Genomic DNA, 19,071 nt, shown 5'->3' on the forward strand with positions numbered 1-19,071 from the left:
TATTACAGTACGAAGAAAAAACGCACTGGTTTGAAACAGACGCCAGATTTCAAATGTAGAGGCGAAATACGAGGTGGCAATTAAAATGTGATTACACAGAGTCTGGACACTGAGAAAAGTTTACAGGACAGTGGGTGTGGGTTTTCTATAACAGACACTTAAATATACATGACGATAATTGCAGATAGAAACCATCAAAGACAAAGCCCGAATCAACAATTAATGTTTACAGACTCATTTTCCCCCAGACCACAGAGCCTTATATCAAAACAAATAGCGAAAGGCTTTAAACCAGGAACATCTCACCTCCACCCTGCAAGGTGCTGCTGGAGTAGGTGCCAAGCGTCTGAGGGATAAAGGGAGGATCCTCAAGATCCTCAGACACTGCCCAGCTCACACATTCTCTCTTTGCTTCTCCCAAATCTACAGAACTCTCCGGCCTCCTGGCAAATAATTCCTCTGAGGGGCACTTAACGATAAAACGGCTTGTGCCGTAATATGCTCATCAGGAAAGAGGCAGCAGAGACTGAAAGGTTTGCGAAAGAGGTTAAGGACCACACAGGGCGACAGAAGTTTTAGTGGAAATGGAAATAAATGGCCAAGTGAGTTTCTATTTGGTATTTGTCAGTTTGCACAACACCTCTTGATCACATCCACCGCTGCATCTAAAGCGTACATGACTCCACCACCTTGGTGATAAGGTAGGGCTGGAGTGAGCAACACAGTCTGCGTATTTGCAACAATGTAGAATAAACACAGACAATGCATAATGAACACAACTCTACTGAAAGAAAAGCCGTCACTTTATTTACAAAGTCACAAAACGAAGTATAAATACTTCTGTCGTGAATGTTTAGGAAAACCATTTACAAAATTTTCAGATATGTACAGGTAGCTTGAAAAATCACCAGCTTTCCATTTTGTCACAGGTAGAGAGAGGGGTGGGCGTGGGCTGACGCCCCTCAAATTGTAATGAGGCAACAAGCGTGTGGCTACGTGGGACCAGCTGCGAATTTGCTGTGGACTCACACCACTCCCCGGAGTGATGGCCACGTGGAGGTTTCTCTGGGAGTTTAAAGCTCGCCAACATTCTGGGGGATGTGGCCAGCCTGCTCAGGGACGTGGCCGGCACTCTGGGCTGCGGCAGTCTGGGCAGCAGCGTGCTGTTCTAGAATGTCATCGATCAGCCTCAGGTTGCACACCCAGTCTTCATCTGGGCTCACGCCGGGGCCTTTCAAGAGAGCTTCGATGAAATCCACCTCAGTGCAGTCAGGGGGTGAAATGAGATCGTTCAGTGAGGCCTGGGGCAACAAGGCATAGGGTGGCAACTCAGGGGGGCTCCCCATGCTGTTGAAGGGACCAGGGGACGGGCTGGCAGCGATGGTGGAGGCGGCGGCGGCGGCAGCGGTGGCAGCCACATAGCTTGGTGGCTCGATGCCCTGGATGGGACTCATGGGCCTGAAGCTGGCCATGCCTTGCTGGAGGGACTTGGTGGCGTGCAGCACAGGCACGGGACCCCGCAGCGGGCTCTGTCTGAGGCTCTGGTGGCCCAGCAGACCGAAGTTGGGGTTGGCGGGGGCAGCACCCACCTTCTGGCCGGGTCTGCCTCCCGGGGCCACCTGACTGGGGGACACAACTGCCTGTTGTGATGGAAACGCTGGGGCTCCCGGGGGGACTCTCACGGGGGCCTTGGCAAAGAGGGAGTTGCTATGGAAATGCTGCTGGATGCCATGGGCTGCTTGCCTCGGGGGTGGCCCCCTCAACACCGCGGTGCTCACAGCTGCTGCTGCTGCCACCCAGGCGGCGTTGTGGAGCACGGTGGGCACTCTTGGCACGCAGGGCTGTCTGAGCTGGTGGGGACTCAGGGGCTGGCTGCCCAGGGGGCTGGGACAGAAGCCGGGCAGGGGCACTCCCGTGGGGGCGGCCTTGGGAATCCGCGTGCGCCGGCAGGTGGACCCGAGGCTGCCCGCGGGGTTGTGGCTCAAGCGCAAGGGTGTGGGAAACTGGGGGCTGGAGCTGAAAATCCCTTGCTGCTTGCCTGGAGTTGGTGAGATCAGGCCCACGCCCTCCCGGCTCTGGTGCCTGGCAGGTGGGACCATTCCTGGACTCAGACTGCTCTGGAGGAGCGCAGCTCCGGGTGGCATCATGGGTTGGCTGGGTGGGGAGCTTGCCTTGGTCCGGCTACACTTGGAGGTGACTTGATCTTGGACGGCTACAGAAAGAGAGAAGTGGGGGTCGGTTCCAAAGGCATCTTCAACTTGGGCCGCAGCTGCTGGCAGGGAGCCTCCGGCCCAGCACTGACCTCTCACCTTCCGCCCTGGGCTTTTCCCGAGCATCCCTGGTTCCTCTACCCTCAGCCCTGACTGCAGTTCTTGGGGGAAGCCCTCCTAGACCCCCTGGGTCTGTGCTCACGGCTCCCCCTCCACCCAAGAGCAGATCATGTTGGACTGAAAATGCCAGTAGGTTGTAAGCTCCGTGAAGCCAGGGTCTGGGTCTACTTTTCTACTCAGTATCCGTACACAGGCCTGGCACCGCCCACCCCCTGAAGGATGTCCACTCCTTGACACTGGCCTTTCTGGAACTTGTCCGTCCTGTCCCTGCGGCTGAAGTGTGCCTGACATGCCACTCCAGCCTGGACAGGTGGGACATTCAGCTGGTATCAGGCCCAAAGGAAGAGGGGTTTTTGCAAGAGAACGCAGGAGCAATGGGCCATTGCTGGTCACTGGGCTACAGTGAAGCTGCTGAACACCTGTTGGAGGGCAAGCAGCTTCCCCCAAACCCCAGGCAAGAATACCCTTGGCCTGGTCCAACGTCACTACTGGCTGGGGAGGACTGCTTAACGCACGTCTCCCCTGCTAGTCTGGCAGAGACCATGTCTGGTTTTTGGCTAACAGCTGTATCTGCGGCCAATCAATGTTGATTACAGTCATAGATGCCACGGTTGAATCAATCTCTTGAATCAAACAGTGATTTCAGAGTCATTAAGACTGAGCGTTTAATTGGGACTCTACTTAAGCTTTCCATGTGACAGATCCAACCAGGCTGCTCTGGAAGTGCCTTGCAGACCTCCTCTCTTTCCCTCAATGCTGTTCAGAAACATCTCAGTAACTGTTTATGCTGGAATGAATTCTCCCCCAACCTCACACACGCTGCCCCTGGCCCACCCTTTCGAGAACATTGACTGTAAGTGCTTACCTTGAAATTGACTCATCTGTTGGGCGAGATATGCACTCCGCTGTTCAGGGGTCATTGCCATAAGACCTGATTTCTGCTTCTCTTGCTAAATAGAAGATGAAAAAGAAGTGTTAGATTAGGGCTACCAAGAAACACTAGCCTTGGGATCTCTGTGTGGGGACTCAGGACTTGGCTTTGGTGTAGCAGAAAGCATGAGTGAACACACCAACACACACTCGCATGCATGCCCCACCCTCCCAAGCAAAACTCCGCAGGTATAAATAAAAGTAGGATTCTGCACCTGGGTTAAAAAACCAACTGCAACAGCGTAGGGTAGGGCGGGAGACACAGAGCTTAACAGCAAGAGCACGGAGAAAAAAGATTTAGGCATTCTGGACATCCTTCTGCTCAGGATGGGGCAGCAGTGAGATGTGGTCACCAAAAGAGCAAATGTGACATTAGGCTGCATTAATAGAAGCAGAGTATGTAGAGGAGGGAGGTGACAGTCCTACACTACTCTGCCTTGGCCAGACCATGTCTACGGTGCTGACAAGAGTTTGGGCACGCCAGCCTCGGGGAGACCCAGACAAACTGGCCACACTCGGAGGACACTAAGTGATGGACGTAGGGCTTGGACTCCCAACCACGAGGGCAAAGAATGGCTGAGCGAACCGGGGATGTCGGGGCTGGCATGGGGAAGGGTCAAGGCTTGTTCTGGGTGGTCCTGGCACGGAGGGCGGGATGATCACACGATCACATGGACGCACTGTCCGACACCCGGAGTAGCCACTCAGTCCCAGCTTCCCTTCGCTTGCCTGACTGGCCGCACCTGGGCGATGGGAACAGGCTCCTGGTCTCCCATCTGCAAGCTGGGTGGGCAGGGGCAGGAGCCACGCTTGAGGGCTGCAGTCCCAGCCCTGAGGCTGGGAGCCGCTCAAGGGGACAGCCGCGACAGAGCCAGCTGAGGGCCGCGAGAAGGCACAACTGGCCCCAAGCCCCTCAGCCATTTGGTGCCAGGTTGTGACTGGGCCCCAGGTCTGCTTCCCAGTCCAGTGCTCACCCGCTGCCGCCTCTGTCCCCTTCTCAAGAAGTCTGCTTCCTCTTGCGCCACCAACCAAGGCAGCTCTGTCGGGGAGCACACCTTCCTGAGTTTACTTTCGGAACTGCATCCCCCGCCCCCCAGATGCCAGAAGACTTGACCCGACAACACAGGCTGCCCGGAGCCTGCTTCTCTGCACTTGGAGGGCCAGCGCTTGCGAGAGTGCCCGGCGCCCGGGCCTGTCGGGCAGTTCTTGGCCTCGGTTCCTGCCAAGGCAGAGAGGACAAACACGTGGCAGTGGGCGGACCACACCGCAAGCGATTTCAGCATCCCGCCCTCAGCCTGCTTCCTGTCCGCGCTCTTGTCCCCCTTCCCCTGGGGCTGCTGGGAGGTGGGTGTCAGGGATGCTGTTCTTCTGCCCTGGAGCTGCCATCTTCCTGCTAAAGCGTGGGGTGGGGAGACAGGACTTCAGGAGCACAGGGGTCACGTGACCACCCAGGGCCACCCCATCGGGAACTGGGGGAGCTGCGGGAGACCTGAGCTCTGCCTGAGCTGCTCAGGCGTTTCTGAAGGCGGCCCTCTCACCTCTGTTCTTCCCAGCGAACCTCCCACCAGCCCTAGGAGATCTGAGCAGAAGACCTATGGTCCCAGCTTACTGACATGACAACTGAGGCTCACAGAGGGTAAATGACTTGCTCAAGGCGACACAGCTGGGGAAGTGCACTGTCTCCTAACTGCAGATCCAGTGCTTCTGCCTCCCCAGCCCGCTGCTCCCAGGAACTGGCTCCTGTGCCCTGCTGTCTACACCAGCCCTAACTCCATCCCCACCAGCTGCTCCGTTAGGTTCTTCAAATAACAGAAACTTGTACAGAGTGGGGGAAGGGCAGGTGGAGGCTACAGAGTGCGACCAAAGACAAAGCAGGGGACAGGCAGAAGAGTCCAAAGGGAAGGAGGTAGAGAGGAAAGACACCCCCAGGGCCTGGGAAACCAAAGTGAAGGCGAGGCTGGGGCAGAGGTCAGAGTGGAGGAAGTGGGCAGTGTCTGCCAGATGAAAGGGAGTGCTTCTCGAATGGCCCACAGTTACAGGGACAACGGGATGTTGGCCAGTGTTCATCCAAGGAAGCACAAAAATCCAGAGCATCCAGAGTTTAAGCGAAAGTCTGGTGAGTGGCACGGCTACAGAAACTCCCAAGTCCAAAGGGCACGGCCGATGCCGGCCTGGGGGACGGGACTCTGCCATCCTGGGGTGCCGCCATCAAGCGGGGGTCTCTTCACGCTGCTGGGGCATCCGGGGGGCACCGCCAGCCCTCTGCTCCCGGCCTGTCCTGTTGTCCCTGGCAGAGCAGCCAGAGCATTCTCTCCAGGCCTCCCGAGGAGGCTGTTTCCTTTGTTTTGCAGACGGAGGCCCCCATCCTTTGTTCTGAATCAATGTGCTCCAAAGATAAGCCCCAAGAAAACAGTTGTTGCCTTTTGACACTGACAATTAGAATGGTTGGAAAATGGAGAAAACAGGAAATGACAAATGTTTTCAGTGACCAGGAGGAAGCAGTGGCTGAAAGTGGCTGCTTAGTGATGGACACTCTGAAGGATGGCCCAGGCAACCTGTGGCTTTTCACCAGCATGGTTATGGAGGGGCTCATCCAAGGACTGCTTTTCCTAGGGCTGCGGTCGGTTGTCATGGAGCTGGGTGCTGCTGTACCAGGTGACGCCAGCGGGGCAGCGTCAGGTGGGCCCTGTGTGAGCCTAGGTGTGCTTCCCCACGCGGTCCCCGGAAGGAAGTCTCCCCAGGAACGAGGGCCCTGGCTCCTCCTCCCACCTGCCCAAGGGGCCACCTTCACAGACAGGCCTCGGCCAGGATGGTGATCCAGGAAGTCCTGGGGCTGCCTTTCTAGGAGCTTCATGCTGATGCCCAGGAAGCTCTGGGGGCTCGCTTGAGGGCTAGTGTTCACCTGCGGGTGCTATAGGCACAGGCAGGAGAGACAGGCAAAGGGCCGGCCCGAACCCCAATACAGCAGAGCGCAACACTGGGCCCCCCGGGAGGCCAGGCCGCCCTATGGGCCTCACCCTTTGGCCACCACAGGAGGATGTCTCCTGTGATCCCCAGAGCACACACCTGATGCGTCCTCTCCCCACTGCAGGCCAAGAACGGTCTCATGACTGATTCAACCACTTCATAAGACCCAGGGATGCTCTAACTGGATGGGGGATGAGGCAGAGGCAGAATATCAGCAAGCCTTCCACACGGATGCGCACACAGGGTTCCTGCGTTTCGGGCAGATTCGGCCTGAAGTTACTTGCCCCACGATCCCCAAGAGGAGAGCATTCTGACTGGGAAGGGGACTCCAAGGGAATAGCTCTGGGGGAATGCAGGGACGGATCTGAAGCCTTATATTGTGCAGCACAGTTAAGAGAGGGAAGGACGGGGGAGGGAGAGAGACAGGAGGACAGAGGAGGGAGAGAGGGAGGGGAGGGGGGAGAGGGAGATAGAGAGGAGGAAGAGGAGGAGAAAGGGGGAAGAGGGGGAGGGGGAGGAGGGGGAGGGGGAAAGGGGCAGAGGGAGGGGCTTTCTTTTTCCAGCACCAGGCAGCTCCTTCTCCTTTCCCAGTAGACAAGGCCCTGGGTGCCCCACGCAGAGCCAGCCTGCCACAGCAGAAGCCACTCGCCTCTGTGTTAAAGGTTCAAAGGTTAGCGAGCTCTAGTGTGTGGGTTGGTTGGTTTGTTTCTTCCTCCAATAGGAAAAGCACCTTCTTTTGTGGTTTTGGGAAGCCAAATTTGGAAACAACTCACCCACTCTTGTGACTTTTCCTTTGAAATGACAGGAAGACAGCGTTCTGCATGGAGATCTGAACTCTAGGGACTCCCACACGCCCGTGGATGGGGCCTCCTCAGACCCAAAGCCCTGTTTGAGGGGGTGTGGATGCTCTTAGGCTAAAACTCTCCTCAGGTGTCCTTCAGAAACGGGCTGCCCACAGCGAATGGCAGGCCAGCTTCAGTGCTTCCTAACCCCCGCTCCTAACTCTCTGAGCCCGTGACTCAGTTTCTCCAGAGTGCCTCCACACAGGAGTGCTGAGTGGGCCATCAGGCCACCACTCTTCCCTGCGGACCTCAGAGGCCAAGGCCAGGGTGGGGAGAGGGGCGGCCGCACACCTGCCCTTTCCCCGGGTCTCTGCTCAACGCCTTTCCCTGCCCGGAGGGCAGCCTCCCTGACTCCGGGTGGGAAGACATAGGGTTTACCTGGCAGCCTGGTGAGCCCCTCTGTCAGTCAGCTGATGGACATTTCTCACGGGTCTACCATGGGCCAGGCTCTGTCCCAGGCATGGGGGTGGCACTGTGTGTCTCTGCTCTCATGAAGCTTACAACGAGGGGGCAACTGACAAGACGCAAGCAAATCAATCAAAGAAAATCATTGCCAATGGTGGCACATCTACTAAAGAGAATACAGAGTGAAGGGATGGGGAGTGGGCGGGCACAGCAGAAACCCAGGCTCAGGCCATGGGGCCCTCAGGGTACATGGGAACCTGCCACACTCGGAGGCCGGGGCACCAGTGGCCTGCTGGGGTCTTTCTTTGACCCTTGGGGCCTCTGGAGCAGGAGACACGGACCACCCCCACGGTCATGATGCTGCCCTTGGGTTTGAACCGATCTGAAGCTGCCACTGGGGACTTCACAAAATCAACGCCATCGAAAATGACCAGAGCTGTAGTTCAGCTTTTTTCTTTTCCATTTTCTGCCTTTGCAGTTGACCTCCAACTATACGAACTCTCTCCTGACTCCACCTCCATCTCGGTGGTTTCAGGGCTGCCTGGTCCCGGAAGGGCTGGGTCTACATGCTGGGATTGATCTGGCCGCAAAGGAAACAAATGTCTTTGCAGCTCGCCTTTCTTCTTCCCCTGGGGTGCCTGCATCCTCCGTCTCACACTGTGTCTGGTCTTCCTGAGTCATGGCTGAGCTGGAGGTCCTGTCCCTCAAAGCCCCCCGAGGTGGGCCCAACTTCCAAAGCTTCGTAGGGAAGATCTGAAGGCCAAGCCTCCGCCCACCCCCCCCCCTCCAGTGCAGGGTGGAAGGCCTGGCTTGGCTTTGAAGAGAGATAATAAGGTGGGAAATGAATTCTCTCGAGGCAAGCTAGCTTGGATCCCTCATTTTTTGCCTTTTGGGGACAGGGAAAAACAGGTCAGACCAGGGTGGAACTCAGAGACATCCTGAGTGGACGATGTCCCCATCCATTTTGTTAATTCTGTTTCCCTGGCAGCTCTGTGCTGGACAAGCCAAAGAGCACTGTGACTCTGAGAGCACACAGAGAAAAGGGGGGAAAAAAAAGAGAGAGAAAAATCGATAGCCCTTGAATGGAAAGCACTGCTTGTTCTTGCGGGCCGAGGCAGGTGGGATGGGGAGAGCAAGGCCTCACGTACCGAAGCAGCATTTCCATTAAAGGCCAGAATCCCGGAGGTCCTTTCAGCTGGATGAGCATCTTCAGATCACTATCACTCAGCCAATGCTCATTTCTCTAGCTTTCTCTGCAGAGAGGTCTGACATCCCGTACACACTGATATTTCATGCACCAGAACAACAACTCCACGAGCCAAACGAAATTCTCTGCAAAGGCCCGCTCTGGCTGGCGTCCACCATCTTGCTCTCATGACCACTAACGTGACTCCTTAGGGCAAGTCAAGCCATTTCTTTTAGAATCTGCAGGATGATGCAAACTCACAGCCATCTTGGACAGGCTTGGCTCGGCTTCCTTCTGCCTGCCCTCCCCCAGGGCTACCAGTCCTCCAGTGGGGCGATCCAACTTCCCACTTCTTGGGGTGTGTGAGTCCCAGGTGGGGTCAAAGAACACCTCGGGGTGCAGAGTCCACAGCAGACCGCTGGAGGGAGAGGCAGTTCCCGAGCGCCCACCAGCTATGGAGCAGGCAGGCACGGGGTCGGGGCGGGTGGGTGGGGATTCGGAGGTGCAGAAGCGCAGCCCCTGTGCCTCACGGACTCACAGCCTGGCCGCAGGGACAGACAGGCAGGGAATGAACTGGGGTGCTGGAAGGCCAACAGCAGGGAGGGAGCAACTGTGCCCAGGGCGATCCCCACTCAATGCCCCGGAGATGAGGCTGAGGTGCCGGAAGCACTCTGCTTGCTTGGGTGGTCTCTCTGCTAGAAATCCCTCCTGGGTGAACAGAGCTTTACGGGCCGGGCTGTCACCTCCTCTGTGCCTCCCAACAACCCTGTGTGGCAGGCAGGCAGGCTGAGCAGGGGACCGTGCCCAGCTGACAGATGAGGAAAGCGAGGCTGGGGGAAGTGACTTACCGACAGCGTCGCAGCTAGGCAGTAGTGGAGCGGGCACCTGCCTCCAGGCCTTCGGATCCCAGCCGCCCCAGGGCGCTGCCTCTGAGGTGCTGTACGAGGAGGTGACTCGGGCCAGCTCCTGAGCAAAGGAGCTGCCGGGCAGGAAGGACTCACTCCCCAGGGCCTGGCAGGATGGGGGCTGTCGCCCGAGGCTGACCTGGGGGGGCCTGGCTTCCCCAAGCTTGCAGGCTTTGTCTACATGAGTCTACAACAACCATTGAAGAGTCCATCAGCGGCATGACCACGACATGCCTCTGACTGCTCTTGTCACTGCCCTGACCGCCTAGCGGGGTCGTCTGGGTGCTTGGTTAGACACACCAAGTGGTCTGGGCCAACCAAACCCAACAGCTTTGTGGTCTTAGGTGTCCTGGGTCACAGACTCCTTTGAGAATCGGTTAAAAGCTATGGTCTCTCTCCACAGAAAAAGCACTTACGCTGGTGTTTCCCCCTTCCAAGCCCACCGACATCTTACATATAATCTCAGAGGTTTTCTGGACCACTTACTACTCATCCGTGGGTCTCAGTTAAGGAGCCTCTGCCTCCATCAGTCACTGTCTTGTTGGAAGTGGGAGTCAAGCTAGGTCATCAGCAATGACCTTGACCAATCCCGATCCCTCCCCACGCCCCTCCCCCGCAACAGAGCACACCATTCTAAACTGGTTTGTAGGTACGTGTGTGTAGACACATGGTGAGGAATCTGCAAAACCAAATGGTGAGTGCAAAACCAAGCAGTCAAGTGGAAACCACACAGCAGCCCAGCCCTGAGTGGCAGCCCTCACTGCACTTCACCTTGCTGGGGCCCCCACGTTTCGGGACTTGCGTGTGAGTGGCACCTCCCCTTTCCGTCATATTTTAGAAGGCAGAGGTTTCACCCGAATTGAACATCTGACCCAAATGATTCAGCCAAAGGTAATTAAAAACCCTCACGCTTGATATCCACGTCACAGGAAGCCTCAAGACTCCAAGGAGCTGCCGAGACAGCTCTGACATCCTGCCGAGCGCACGGAGCGCTTGGCCACAGGGGTGCCCAAGAGGACCAGGGGGAGCCTGCCTTGAGAAGAAGGTCTTTCTACGTGAAGCAGCCTCTTCACTCTCGTGCTTTTAACACCTGAGCTTTGAGTGATCACCTGTGTCTATCAAACAGCCCAGTAGAAAGGGAAATATTTATCCTCCGAGTCTAAGCTTAACAGTTGGAGTCAATTCAATTCATGACAATAAACGCGACTAAGCGCCTACTGTGGGCAAGCCTCTGTGATGGATGACAGGCCAGTAGATATTTGGATGCCATATTTGAATTAACGATAAAAACTGCCACCACTGAATTTATCGAGCATTTGCTACATACCAGGCACTAACCCAAGTGCTTTCAATACTCAGTCTCACTCAATCCTTGAAACAGCTGTATATGAGGCAGGAACGACTATTGTCCTTATTTTACAGATGAGGACACTGAGGCCCAGAGAGGTTAACGAAGTTGCCCAAAGTCACACAGCTAGTTAGTAGCAGGGGAGGATTCAAATCCAGGTTTGCCTGGTTCCCAGGTCCACATGAAGTTTGGCATGGTGTGTGCATGTGTGTGATTAGCTTGGCATATGGAAAACAAGCTTTGAAATGTAGAAACTGTTCAAGTGTGTCATTAAGAAAAGTACAGGCCAGATTTTACAAGGGAGCCCCAGGCAAAATTTTAAGAACACATTATAAATATTTAAAGATGGGATTAGGAAGAAAACCTAACTACTTGGAGAGTTTTAGAGATGACACCCCTCTCCCCAAAGAAAAACAAAACCAAAAAACCACGTGAAATACGCTTAGCAAGTGAACTCACTGCACGTGGGAAAGAAAACTTCTTTGCCATTCTGACGATAAGCCAACTACAGAGGGCCCGGCGCCCCTCCCCTTGGGCTGGTGCATTAGTGCAGAGCTGAGCTCACTGGCCACCTGAAGCTTCACTTCGTCAAGCTCCAATTTGTCCTTGGACCAAGGTCATCTGGGACATGAGCAGAAACGTTGCTCTCTACAATGGACTATTCCTTGTGCCTGCATACCTAGTGCCCTGATAATTCAAAACACTATTTTATAGCCACGTAGGAGTTTTTACAATCCCGATATGCAACTATTCCTAGAGGTCTGATTCCTTGCCCACCCCATGACGACACAGTCCGAAAGCAATGAGTGGGGCTTATTTGTAGGGAACTGAAGCATTTTAAGCTTTTGCTCAGGAATCCCTGGTAGCTTCATGTGACTTGTAGGATATTAGTGACGGGTCAAGAAGCAAGAACCCCCATCAGCATGAACATACGCTCACAGTGCCTCGGTAGTTCATCAGGCAGAAAAAACCCTGCAGATGGCACATGGAAATTACCAGCAGCAGAAGATGCCCCGACGGTGTGGGCAGTTCTGTTTCGGCAGCAGTTGGGAACGGGGCTGCAGCCACCCATTCAAGTGGAGCAGAATGGGAGCAGGCACTTCGCGGACCGGTGTAATCCTTGGTTAAAAAAAGAAAAGAAATAAACTAGATGAGATTCAGTCTTGACTCTGACTGACAAGGAGCTTTGTAGCTGATGCTTGTGTGTCTTCTCCGTTTTATTTACTTTGGAAAAGAAACTGCTGTCACACGCCCTGTAAGTGGGAGGTCCAGCTTCCAAAGAAAAAGTGGTTGGGACTTTTCAACGCCTAGAGGTTTCCACACATAAGGTAAACCCACCTCTCTCTTTGGCATCACTGAAAATCTCAGAAAAGCAAGTCAATCCATACATAATTGGTGGGCATGATTACTACCTCTCGGACTGGCTGGCTCCGCATGATTCCAAATTTCAGAGAATCAGACCCTGGGATGGATAGTGCCTGATGCTGGTGCCCGATTTCACAGAGCTCACACCCACTGGGCTTCCTGTGATTGCTAGAGAACTTGCTGGAACGAGGTTGTCCCTGGGTCCCTCTAATGGCTTGCAGCCACTTAGAGCCCCAAGCACATCCTGCTAAACTTTGCAATTAGGGCGCTTTGTCCCTTGGCCTCCTGCCTTCTTGGCAGGCAGGTTTCCTGTCCCATGGTGTCAGGTACACTACCCCGCAGTCATACCCATGTCCTTGGAGTTCCCCAGACAGGCTGCCGCCCGTGTTCAGTCCCCTGTGCTCACGTTCCTTGCTTCGCCAGCCCAGACAGCCCTTTCTCCAAGTTTCCCGTCTGGAACCCTGCATGTCCTTGGAGATCCACCCTGGGAATTCTGCCTCTCCTTTGGTCCAGCTCCTCTGGCTGACTGAACATCCTTGTCGGGCCAAGTCTTAATCATCTTTAAATCCCTCTGGTGCCCAGACAGTGCCTGGCACAGGCAAAGGGTTCAGCAAATATTTGGAAAATTCAACTGACTGTATCTGTTATGAGCTTGGCATGATATCCCAGGCACTCGGGATATGACAGTCCTGTGAGCACTGTGCTGGCTTCTCTTGGGGATGAATGTTAATGATAAAAGTGAGCCTTGACCCTCATTTGAAGCACATTTACTCATCTCTTGTCAACGCTGTTGGGTTAATAAAACCCATCAGTAGAACAGAGATCATCATCACACCGTGGAAATAACATCGGCTAACATTTACTGCACTAACTGTGCACACACACATATATTTGAGACTGTCCCCAGTTTACAAGACAAGGAAGTGGAGATAGGTTTACCCAGGACGCACAGCAGGAAGGTGGGTACAGACCTGGACCTGATCTATAGAGTGACTAAAACCCAAGCAACTGCTGGGTTTGGGAGAAGAGGGCTCCTTCTCTGCACACGGAGAGAAGCAGTCGGGTGTCCTTTATCCACATTGGAGTAATTCCACGCTGTTGGCTATTCTGTGACCTCACCGTAGAACAAATGGGCTCTGGTGTAAGGAGCTCAGATTATGACTAACCTCCACAGATACTCAGACGCTTTGCAAGAAGCAGATGACTGCTCTGGCTTTATCGATTATTGACTGGATTAGATCTTGGTCCAGTCTTCGCCATGGAGGTCAGAAGGAAATATATGTGCATTCACAAGGTTACAGTTGTGTACTGTAATTCCACTAACTTCTGGGAGCTTGTTGATTTCTAGACTTACTCATCCTGAAAGTTCAGGCAACAAATCCTGTTTAACTCCTCCTTTTCTTTACTAACCGTGTAACAGAGGCGAGCAGAGAGAGCCCAGAAGGAGGAACTGGAGACTTGGTGCGTGTGCCAGAGACTCTCAGAGGCCAAGGTCACTCACGGCTGGGCTGACTTCAGAAGGCAGCCCCAGCTGTTCAAGTCACGAGTGAGATGAACAGCTAGGGTACTAAATGCTATCCAGAGAGCTCAAAGAGGGCAAGGCAGAGCTATGGAAGAAGCTGGATCTCTGGGCAAATGGATGAATGTGCTGACTTGTCAAACAGAGGTGACAGGAGACAACTTTGTAAATGTGAACTAATGCTTTGGGAAACCAGGAAAATGTAATGTGAGTCAGACTTCTTGGCCTCTTCCTTGCCATTACACTACTTGGCCAAATGCAAATGGGATTTCAATATATCACAAGCATGCATCTATTAATAACACTAGGAGAAAGCTATACAACTCAAGCCTGAGATTTTGTAAGAAATAGAATCGTAGAAGCTCAACAAAGCAGCATAGTCCCACAGAACTTTGAGATGATGCTGAATCATCCTCCCAGAAAGAACAGAATGCTCTATACGTGCGCTGTCCAATATGGTAGCCACTGACCACACGCGACAATAGAGCACCTGAAATGTGTCTAGCGCAAATGAAGAACTGAGTTCTTAATTGTATTCACTTTTAATGAATTTAAATAGCCACCTGTGAATGCTGGTGACCGTTTAACGGAGAGCACAGCTCTTCACCATACTGGCTAAGAGTGCAGGCTCTGGAGAGAGAGGGTCTGGGCTTGAATCATGGATTTGCCACTTCTTAGCTATGTAATTAGGGGAAGCTACTTAACCTTTCTGTGCCTTAATATCCTCATCTGTAAAGGGGAAGTAATAGAAGTGCGTCATTCATAGAGTGGCAGAGGTTATGAGGATTCACCGAATTAACTAACACACGTGTAGTGCCTGCATGCTGTATTCTCTGAAGGTTAGTCAGTGGTAGTCTTAATTAACAATAATACCTCTGCCGTGTATCAAGCACTTTTACAACGTTCCAGGCACTGTCCTGTGGGTGGAGGTGAGCTGCACGTCCTTCTATTCCACCATCTTGATCCACTCCTCCTAGAACTGAACATGCTCTAAGGCGTGGTCTGGCCAACATAGCTCAGTGGAGCTATCACTTTTCCTATCTCTTTGTAAAATAGACTAATAATAATAATAAAGGACGATGATAATATTAGAAACATTTATTGAGAACTTAATCTAAGGCACTAGGTTCAGCCCTTCCCTGGAGTCATTTCAATTAATTAATTCTTAGAACAATCTGAAGAGGGAGGCACTGTTATGATCCCATTGTAAAGATAAGGAAACTGAGGCGCAAAGAGAAAGGTTAAGCAAATGGCTTGATGGAGGTCACTCGTTAGTAAGTGCCAGGGCCTAGACTAGAACCCAGACATTGTCTGACTACAAAGCCCAGGCCCCGAGTTTGGCTTGATCCAATTGCCCAACTGAAACTTTTGCTAATGTGATATATAAGCAGACCAGCAGCAAAAAGATTCTGGGGTGCTGCTAGGGTCTCATAGCTGTGCAAGGGCTGCTGGGTGGGCTACTGTGTGACCCAGGTGCTGTTTTCCTTTCATAACAACTGTATCCTAAAATGAGGATAACTCCAAGTTGAGGGATTTCTGTTCTGATACATGTGGTACAGGGAGTGGGAGGGTCATTAGAGAGATTCTGCAAAAAACCCTCTAAGGTAGCACCAATCCTATCATTTGCTGGATCTCTTCTGTAAATTTGCATTTTGTAAAAGTTTCCTTTCAGCTTTTCTGGATTTTTCCTCTATAAATGTATATAACTGAATGTTAGTATTTCCAAGTTTAAATGTCTGGAGCTGTCTTCCGTGGGGCATTTTTGCAGAGTGGCCAGGGCTGTGCCCATCATTGGTAACGCTGGGTTATAAGAGGAGGAAGACTGCATGTCTGGTCAGGCTTCGTGGGCCACTGGGAATCACCCTACAAGCAAGGTGAGGTCAAGAGCACTGCTGCAAGGAGCGTCAGGGACTGGGTCAAAGGATACCAAAGCTCTCGAGAGGCCAGAGCCTCTGGAGCCAGGCTCTGACAGCTTCTGGAAGGCTCCTATCATCTCATGATGATGAGGGTGACGACGATGAACAGCTACCACGTCCAAAGCATAACGCTTCTGTTTATGCGCACCGAATCCTCCCCCCATTCCGTCCAGTATCTCCCCGCTGCGTGCAGTAAGCACTGCTGACAGGCCCCGGGGCTCCAAAGAAGCCATCCGACTAACCCATCACATTCAGACAACTGAGGAAGGGCGCGGCAGGATTTCCTTTGGAGACTTCCGGATCGAGACCGCAGACCTAATACATGCACCTAAATTCACTCCCTCGCAAAGCCCCACTAAAAGTCCTGTGAGGGGTTGGTCTGGTTTGGTTTTTAAAGACACAATCCTGCAAGGATAAGGCGAATGCATTACCCCAAGCTCAAAGGCAGCTAGACCAGGGTTAACTGACTCCACGGCCCCAGGGAAGCTGAATCACAGAATGGCAGAGGGGAAAGTGGAAAGGCAGCTTGGTCTACGTGGCAGGCTCAGGAAAAGCAGCCCCAGGTGGTCTCTGGCACTGGCAGGTGAAGTGCACGTGGGTGGCCAACACAGTGAGGCAGATGCCTGGATGGCCACCCCGCCTCCACACCCCTGGGTATCTGCCTCTCCTCCACTCTGGCAGAGATCTGGCTTGACCATTTGCTGCTGAATTTCCTGCTCTGCCTTCCATATCCTGCTGCCCGGATTTGCTTCACCCCACAGAGGTGTTCTCTGTTGACCTCCACCTGGAAGCTGGAGGGCCTGGAGGCAGGCTGTGGTGAGAAAAAGCCCTCGGGCCAGATTTCTTCTGCCTGTCCGGTACCATGCCCATGACTCCGCCAGGAGTCCTGACGGTGGTGGGCTCTACACATGGCCGGATCCATCGTACCTTTAGTCACTGACTTCCCTAAGAGGGGAGCAGCTTCTCTTCTGGAAGCCTCCACTGAATAGTGGCACCGTGACCCTTTGCTGCCTAAGCACCTAGATGGCGCCTGCCACTTGGTTCTTCAAAACAAATCGATTGCTTGTTGAAGAGCTCATGAATAAGTAGTGGAAGTATATAGAAAAGCAAGAGAACGTTGGAATCAAGATAGTGGTTAATTCTACCAGAAGGGGTACATGGCAGCAGGGGTGCGGGGTCTACTCGGGGGTCGACCATTTTCTATTTCTCAACCTAACCAGTAGTGACACAGGTTTTCACTTTATACTTCTTTAAACTGTTCATATAGGCCTTGAATACTTTCCTGTATCTATGTCACGTTTCACAATAAAAGGAAAAAGCTATATACACAGCTTAATGCCAGTCATGTGAAATACATATTTTGGCACAGAAAAAAAAATAATGTGTATTCCAGCACGTTAACAGCAGTTATCCCTGGCTAATTTATACATTGTATATTTATGTATTTCATTATCTCATGGGATTTGTGTTTTCACTACACTTTTCTGCATTTTCAAAGTTTACTACAAAGAGCATATATTATTCTTGTTAATCAGAAGATCTTAAAACATATTGAAAAAAGACAAGGTCTCCATTTAAGATTGAAACTGGTAAGGATCAACACAAAAGAGATGGGACGATCCATCTGTGGGAATCTATGCAGAAAATAACTACCTAAGGAGGCTGGTGATGCACCTAATCTAACTAGAATGAGCTCGAAGGTCACCAAGGAGCCGCGGGTGGGTTCCTAGAGTTGGCACTCAGAAGTCAGGAGAGCTGCTATCTCTCTCTGGGAAGAGGGAGGGCTTCTAAGATTTTTTTTTTTTTTTTTTTTTTGTGGTACGCGGGCCTCTCACTGTTGTGGCCTCCCCCGTTGAGGAGCACAGGCTCCGGACGTGCAGGCTCAGCGGCCATGGCTCACGGGCCCAGCCGCTCTGTGGCATATGGGATCCTCCCGGACCGGGGCACGAACCCGTATCCCCTGCATCGGCAGGCGGACTCTCAACCACTGCGCCACCAGGGAGGCCCTTCTAAGATATTTTGAGTGTTCTATTTCTTAATCTGTCCTGGCGGGTACATGGGTGTTGGTTTTATTATTTTACGTTTTATATGCTCCTCTGTAGGTATCATATGGATTAAAAAAAAAAAAACCCAGGTCTCATGTAAGTAGAAAATATGATGGTGTGTCAAAGGAACAACTCAAGTTCATGTAAAATCATCATCATTTAGGTTAAAAAGGTCACTTTGGAATTTAGATCTTCTTTTCTTTTCTGTTGCTGATCCCAGATCTTTCTGGAGATGCTCCAGTCGCTGGGAAAGAGGGTGGGATCAAGGCTGTAAGGACCCAGCTCAGCACACTCTTCATGGGGTTTCGGGTGGCTTGGTGTTGACACTCTGAATTCTTGTCAGGAATGCCAACCATTCCAAGGCTCAGGATTTGGCGTCTGCCTTCTTCCCTGCAAGATTTTGTCCATATAGATACACAAGCAGGTATTCCAATGACAAATAAGCCTGTGCTTTCCTGCTATGCCTCTCTCACACAGCAACCTGGGTTTTCTTCCTTCCCCACTGGTATGGGAGTGGGGCATCATTCTCTGCTTTCCTTTTACTGAAGGCCTCACCTTTTGTCTTCTTCTGACCCATTCTGTCTCCCTGGGGCTAACTCCTCTCCCTACGACCCTAACATAACTTGAGGAGAAATGAGAGATCACCTACTCAAGTCATCATTCTCAAGAGAAGAAGGAGAGGGCCCATGGTTTGCTCAAGCTTACCAAACAATGGCTAAGCCTCACCCTAGGAAAACCATCTTCCTGATCATGTTCTCTCCCCTGCCAGGTGAGTATTGGTGGTTGCCGGGGACTGAGGGGAGTGGATCATGGGGCGTTATTGTTTCATAGGGACAGAGTTTCAGTTGTACATGATGAAAAGAGGTCTAGGGATGGCTGATGGTGATGAAGGCACAACAGTTTGAATGTACTTAATACCGCTGAACCGTACTCTTAAAACTAGCTAAGATGGTAAATTTGACATTATGCGTATTTTACCACAATTAAAATATTGGGGGAAAAGAGATCGCCAAGCAAGTTAAAGACAGAGAGGCCGAGAGTCAGAGAGACATACAGAGAGCATCTATCTGCACTGTTTTGCAGGGACTCAGTCTCTGAGCGTGGAGCCCTGCAATGCCACCCTCTGAGGACCCTGGTAGGTATGGACCCTGAGGCTCATGGTAGGGAAGAGCCTTGCCCCAAATCAGAGAAGACCAGAACTCACCACTCCAGATTCCCAGTCCAAGGTGCCTTCTGAGTTCTGACCCAACTGCCTCGCTCTCTCTACCTGACTCTCTGAAATCTCTGCCTTCTTTTTCTTGCTTCATCCGGAA

The 19,071-nt window shown here is 52.5% G+C and overlaps 1 protein-coding gene across 10 annotated transcripts in view; it reads right to left on the reverse strand.

Moving 5' to 3' along the window:
* Nucleotides 1-785: 785 nt before the first annotated feature.
* Nucleotides 786-19,071, reverse strand: part of MAMLD1 (mastermind like domain containing 1) — a 116,638-nt gene continuing 98,352 nt past the window's right edge. For 4 of the 10 annotated variants that reach the window (XM_060087665.1, XM_060087663.1, XM_060087664.1 and 1 more), the window contains 3 exons: nt 9,509-9,752; nt 3,196-3,280; nt 2,130-2,212 (listed from right to left, as the gene is read on the reverse strand). In XM_060087665.1, the coding sequence (XP_059943648.1) occupies nt 3,240-3,280; nt 9,509-9,752 (285 nt within the window). In that variant the 3' untranslated portion in view covers nt 2,130-2,212; nt 3,196-3,239. Of the gene's footprint in view, nt 2,213-3,195; nt 3,281-9,508; nt 9,753-11,909; nt 12,033-19,071 lie in introns of all 10 variants that reach the window. The other 6 variants (XM_060087657.1, XM_060087659.1, XM_060087655.1 and 3 more) reach the window with 2 other exon arrangements.

This window comes from Mesoplodon densirostris, chromosome X, assembly GCF_025265405.1.
Source record: "Mesoplodon densirostris isolate mMesDen1 chromosome X, mMesDen1 primary haplotype, whole genome shotgun sequence".
NCBI lineage: Eukaryota > Metazoa > Chordata > Mammalia > Artiodactyla > Ziphiidae > Mesoplodon > Mesoplodon densirostris.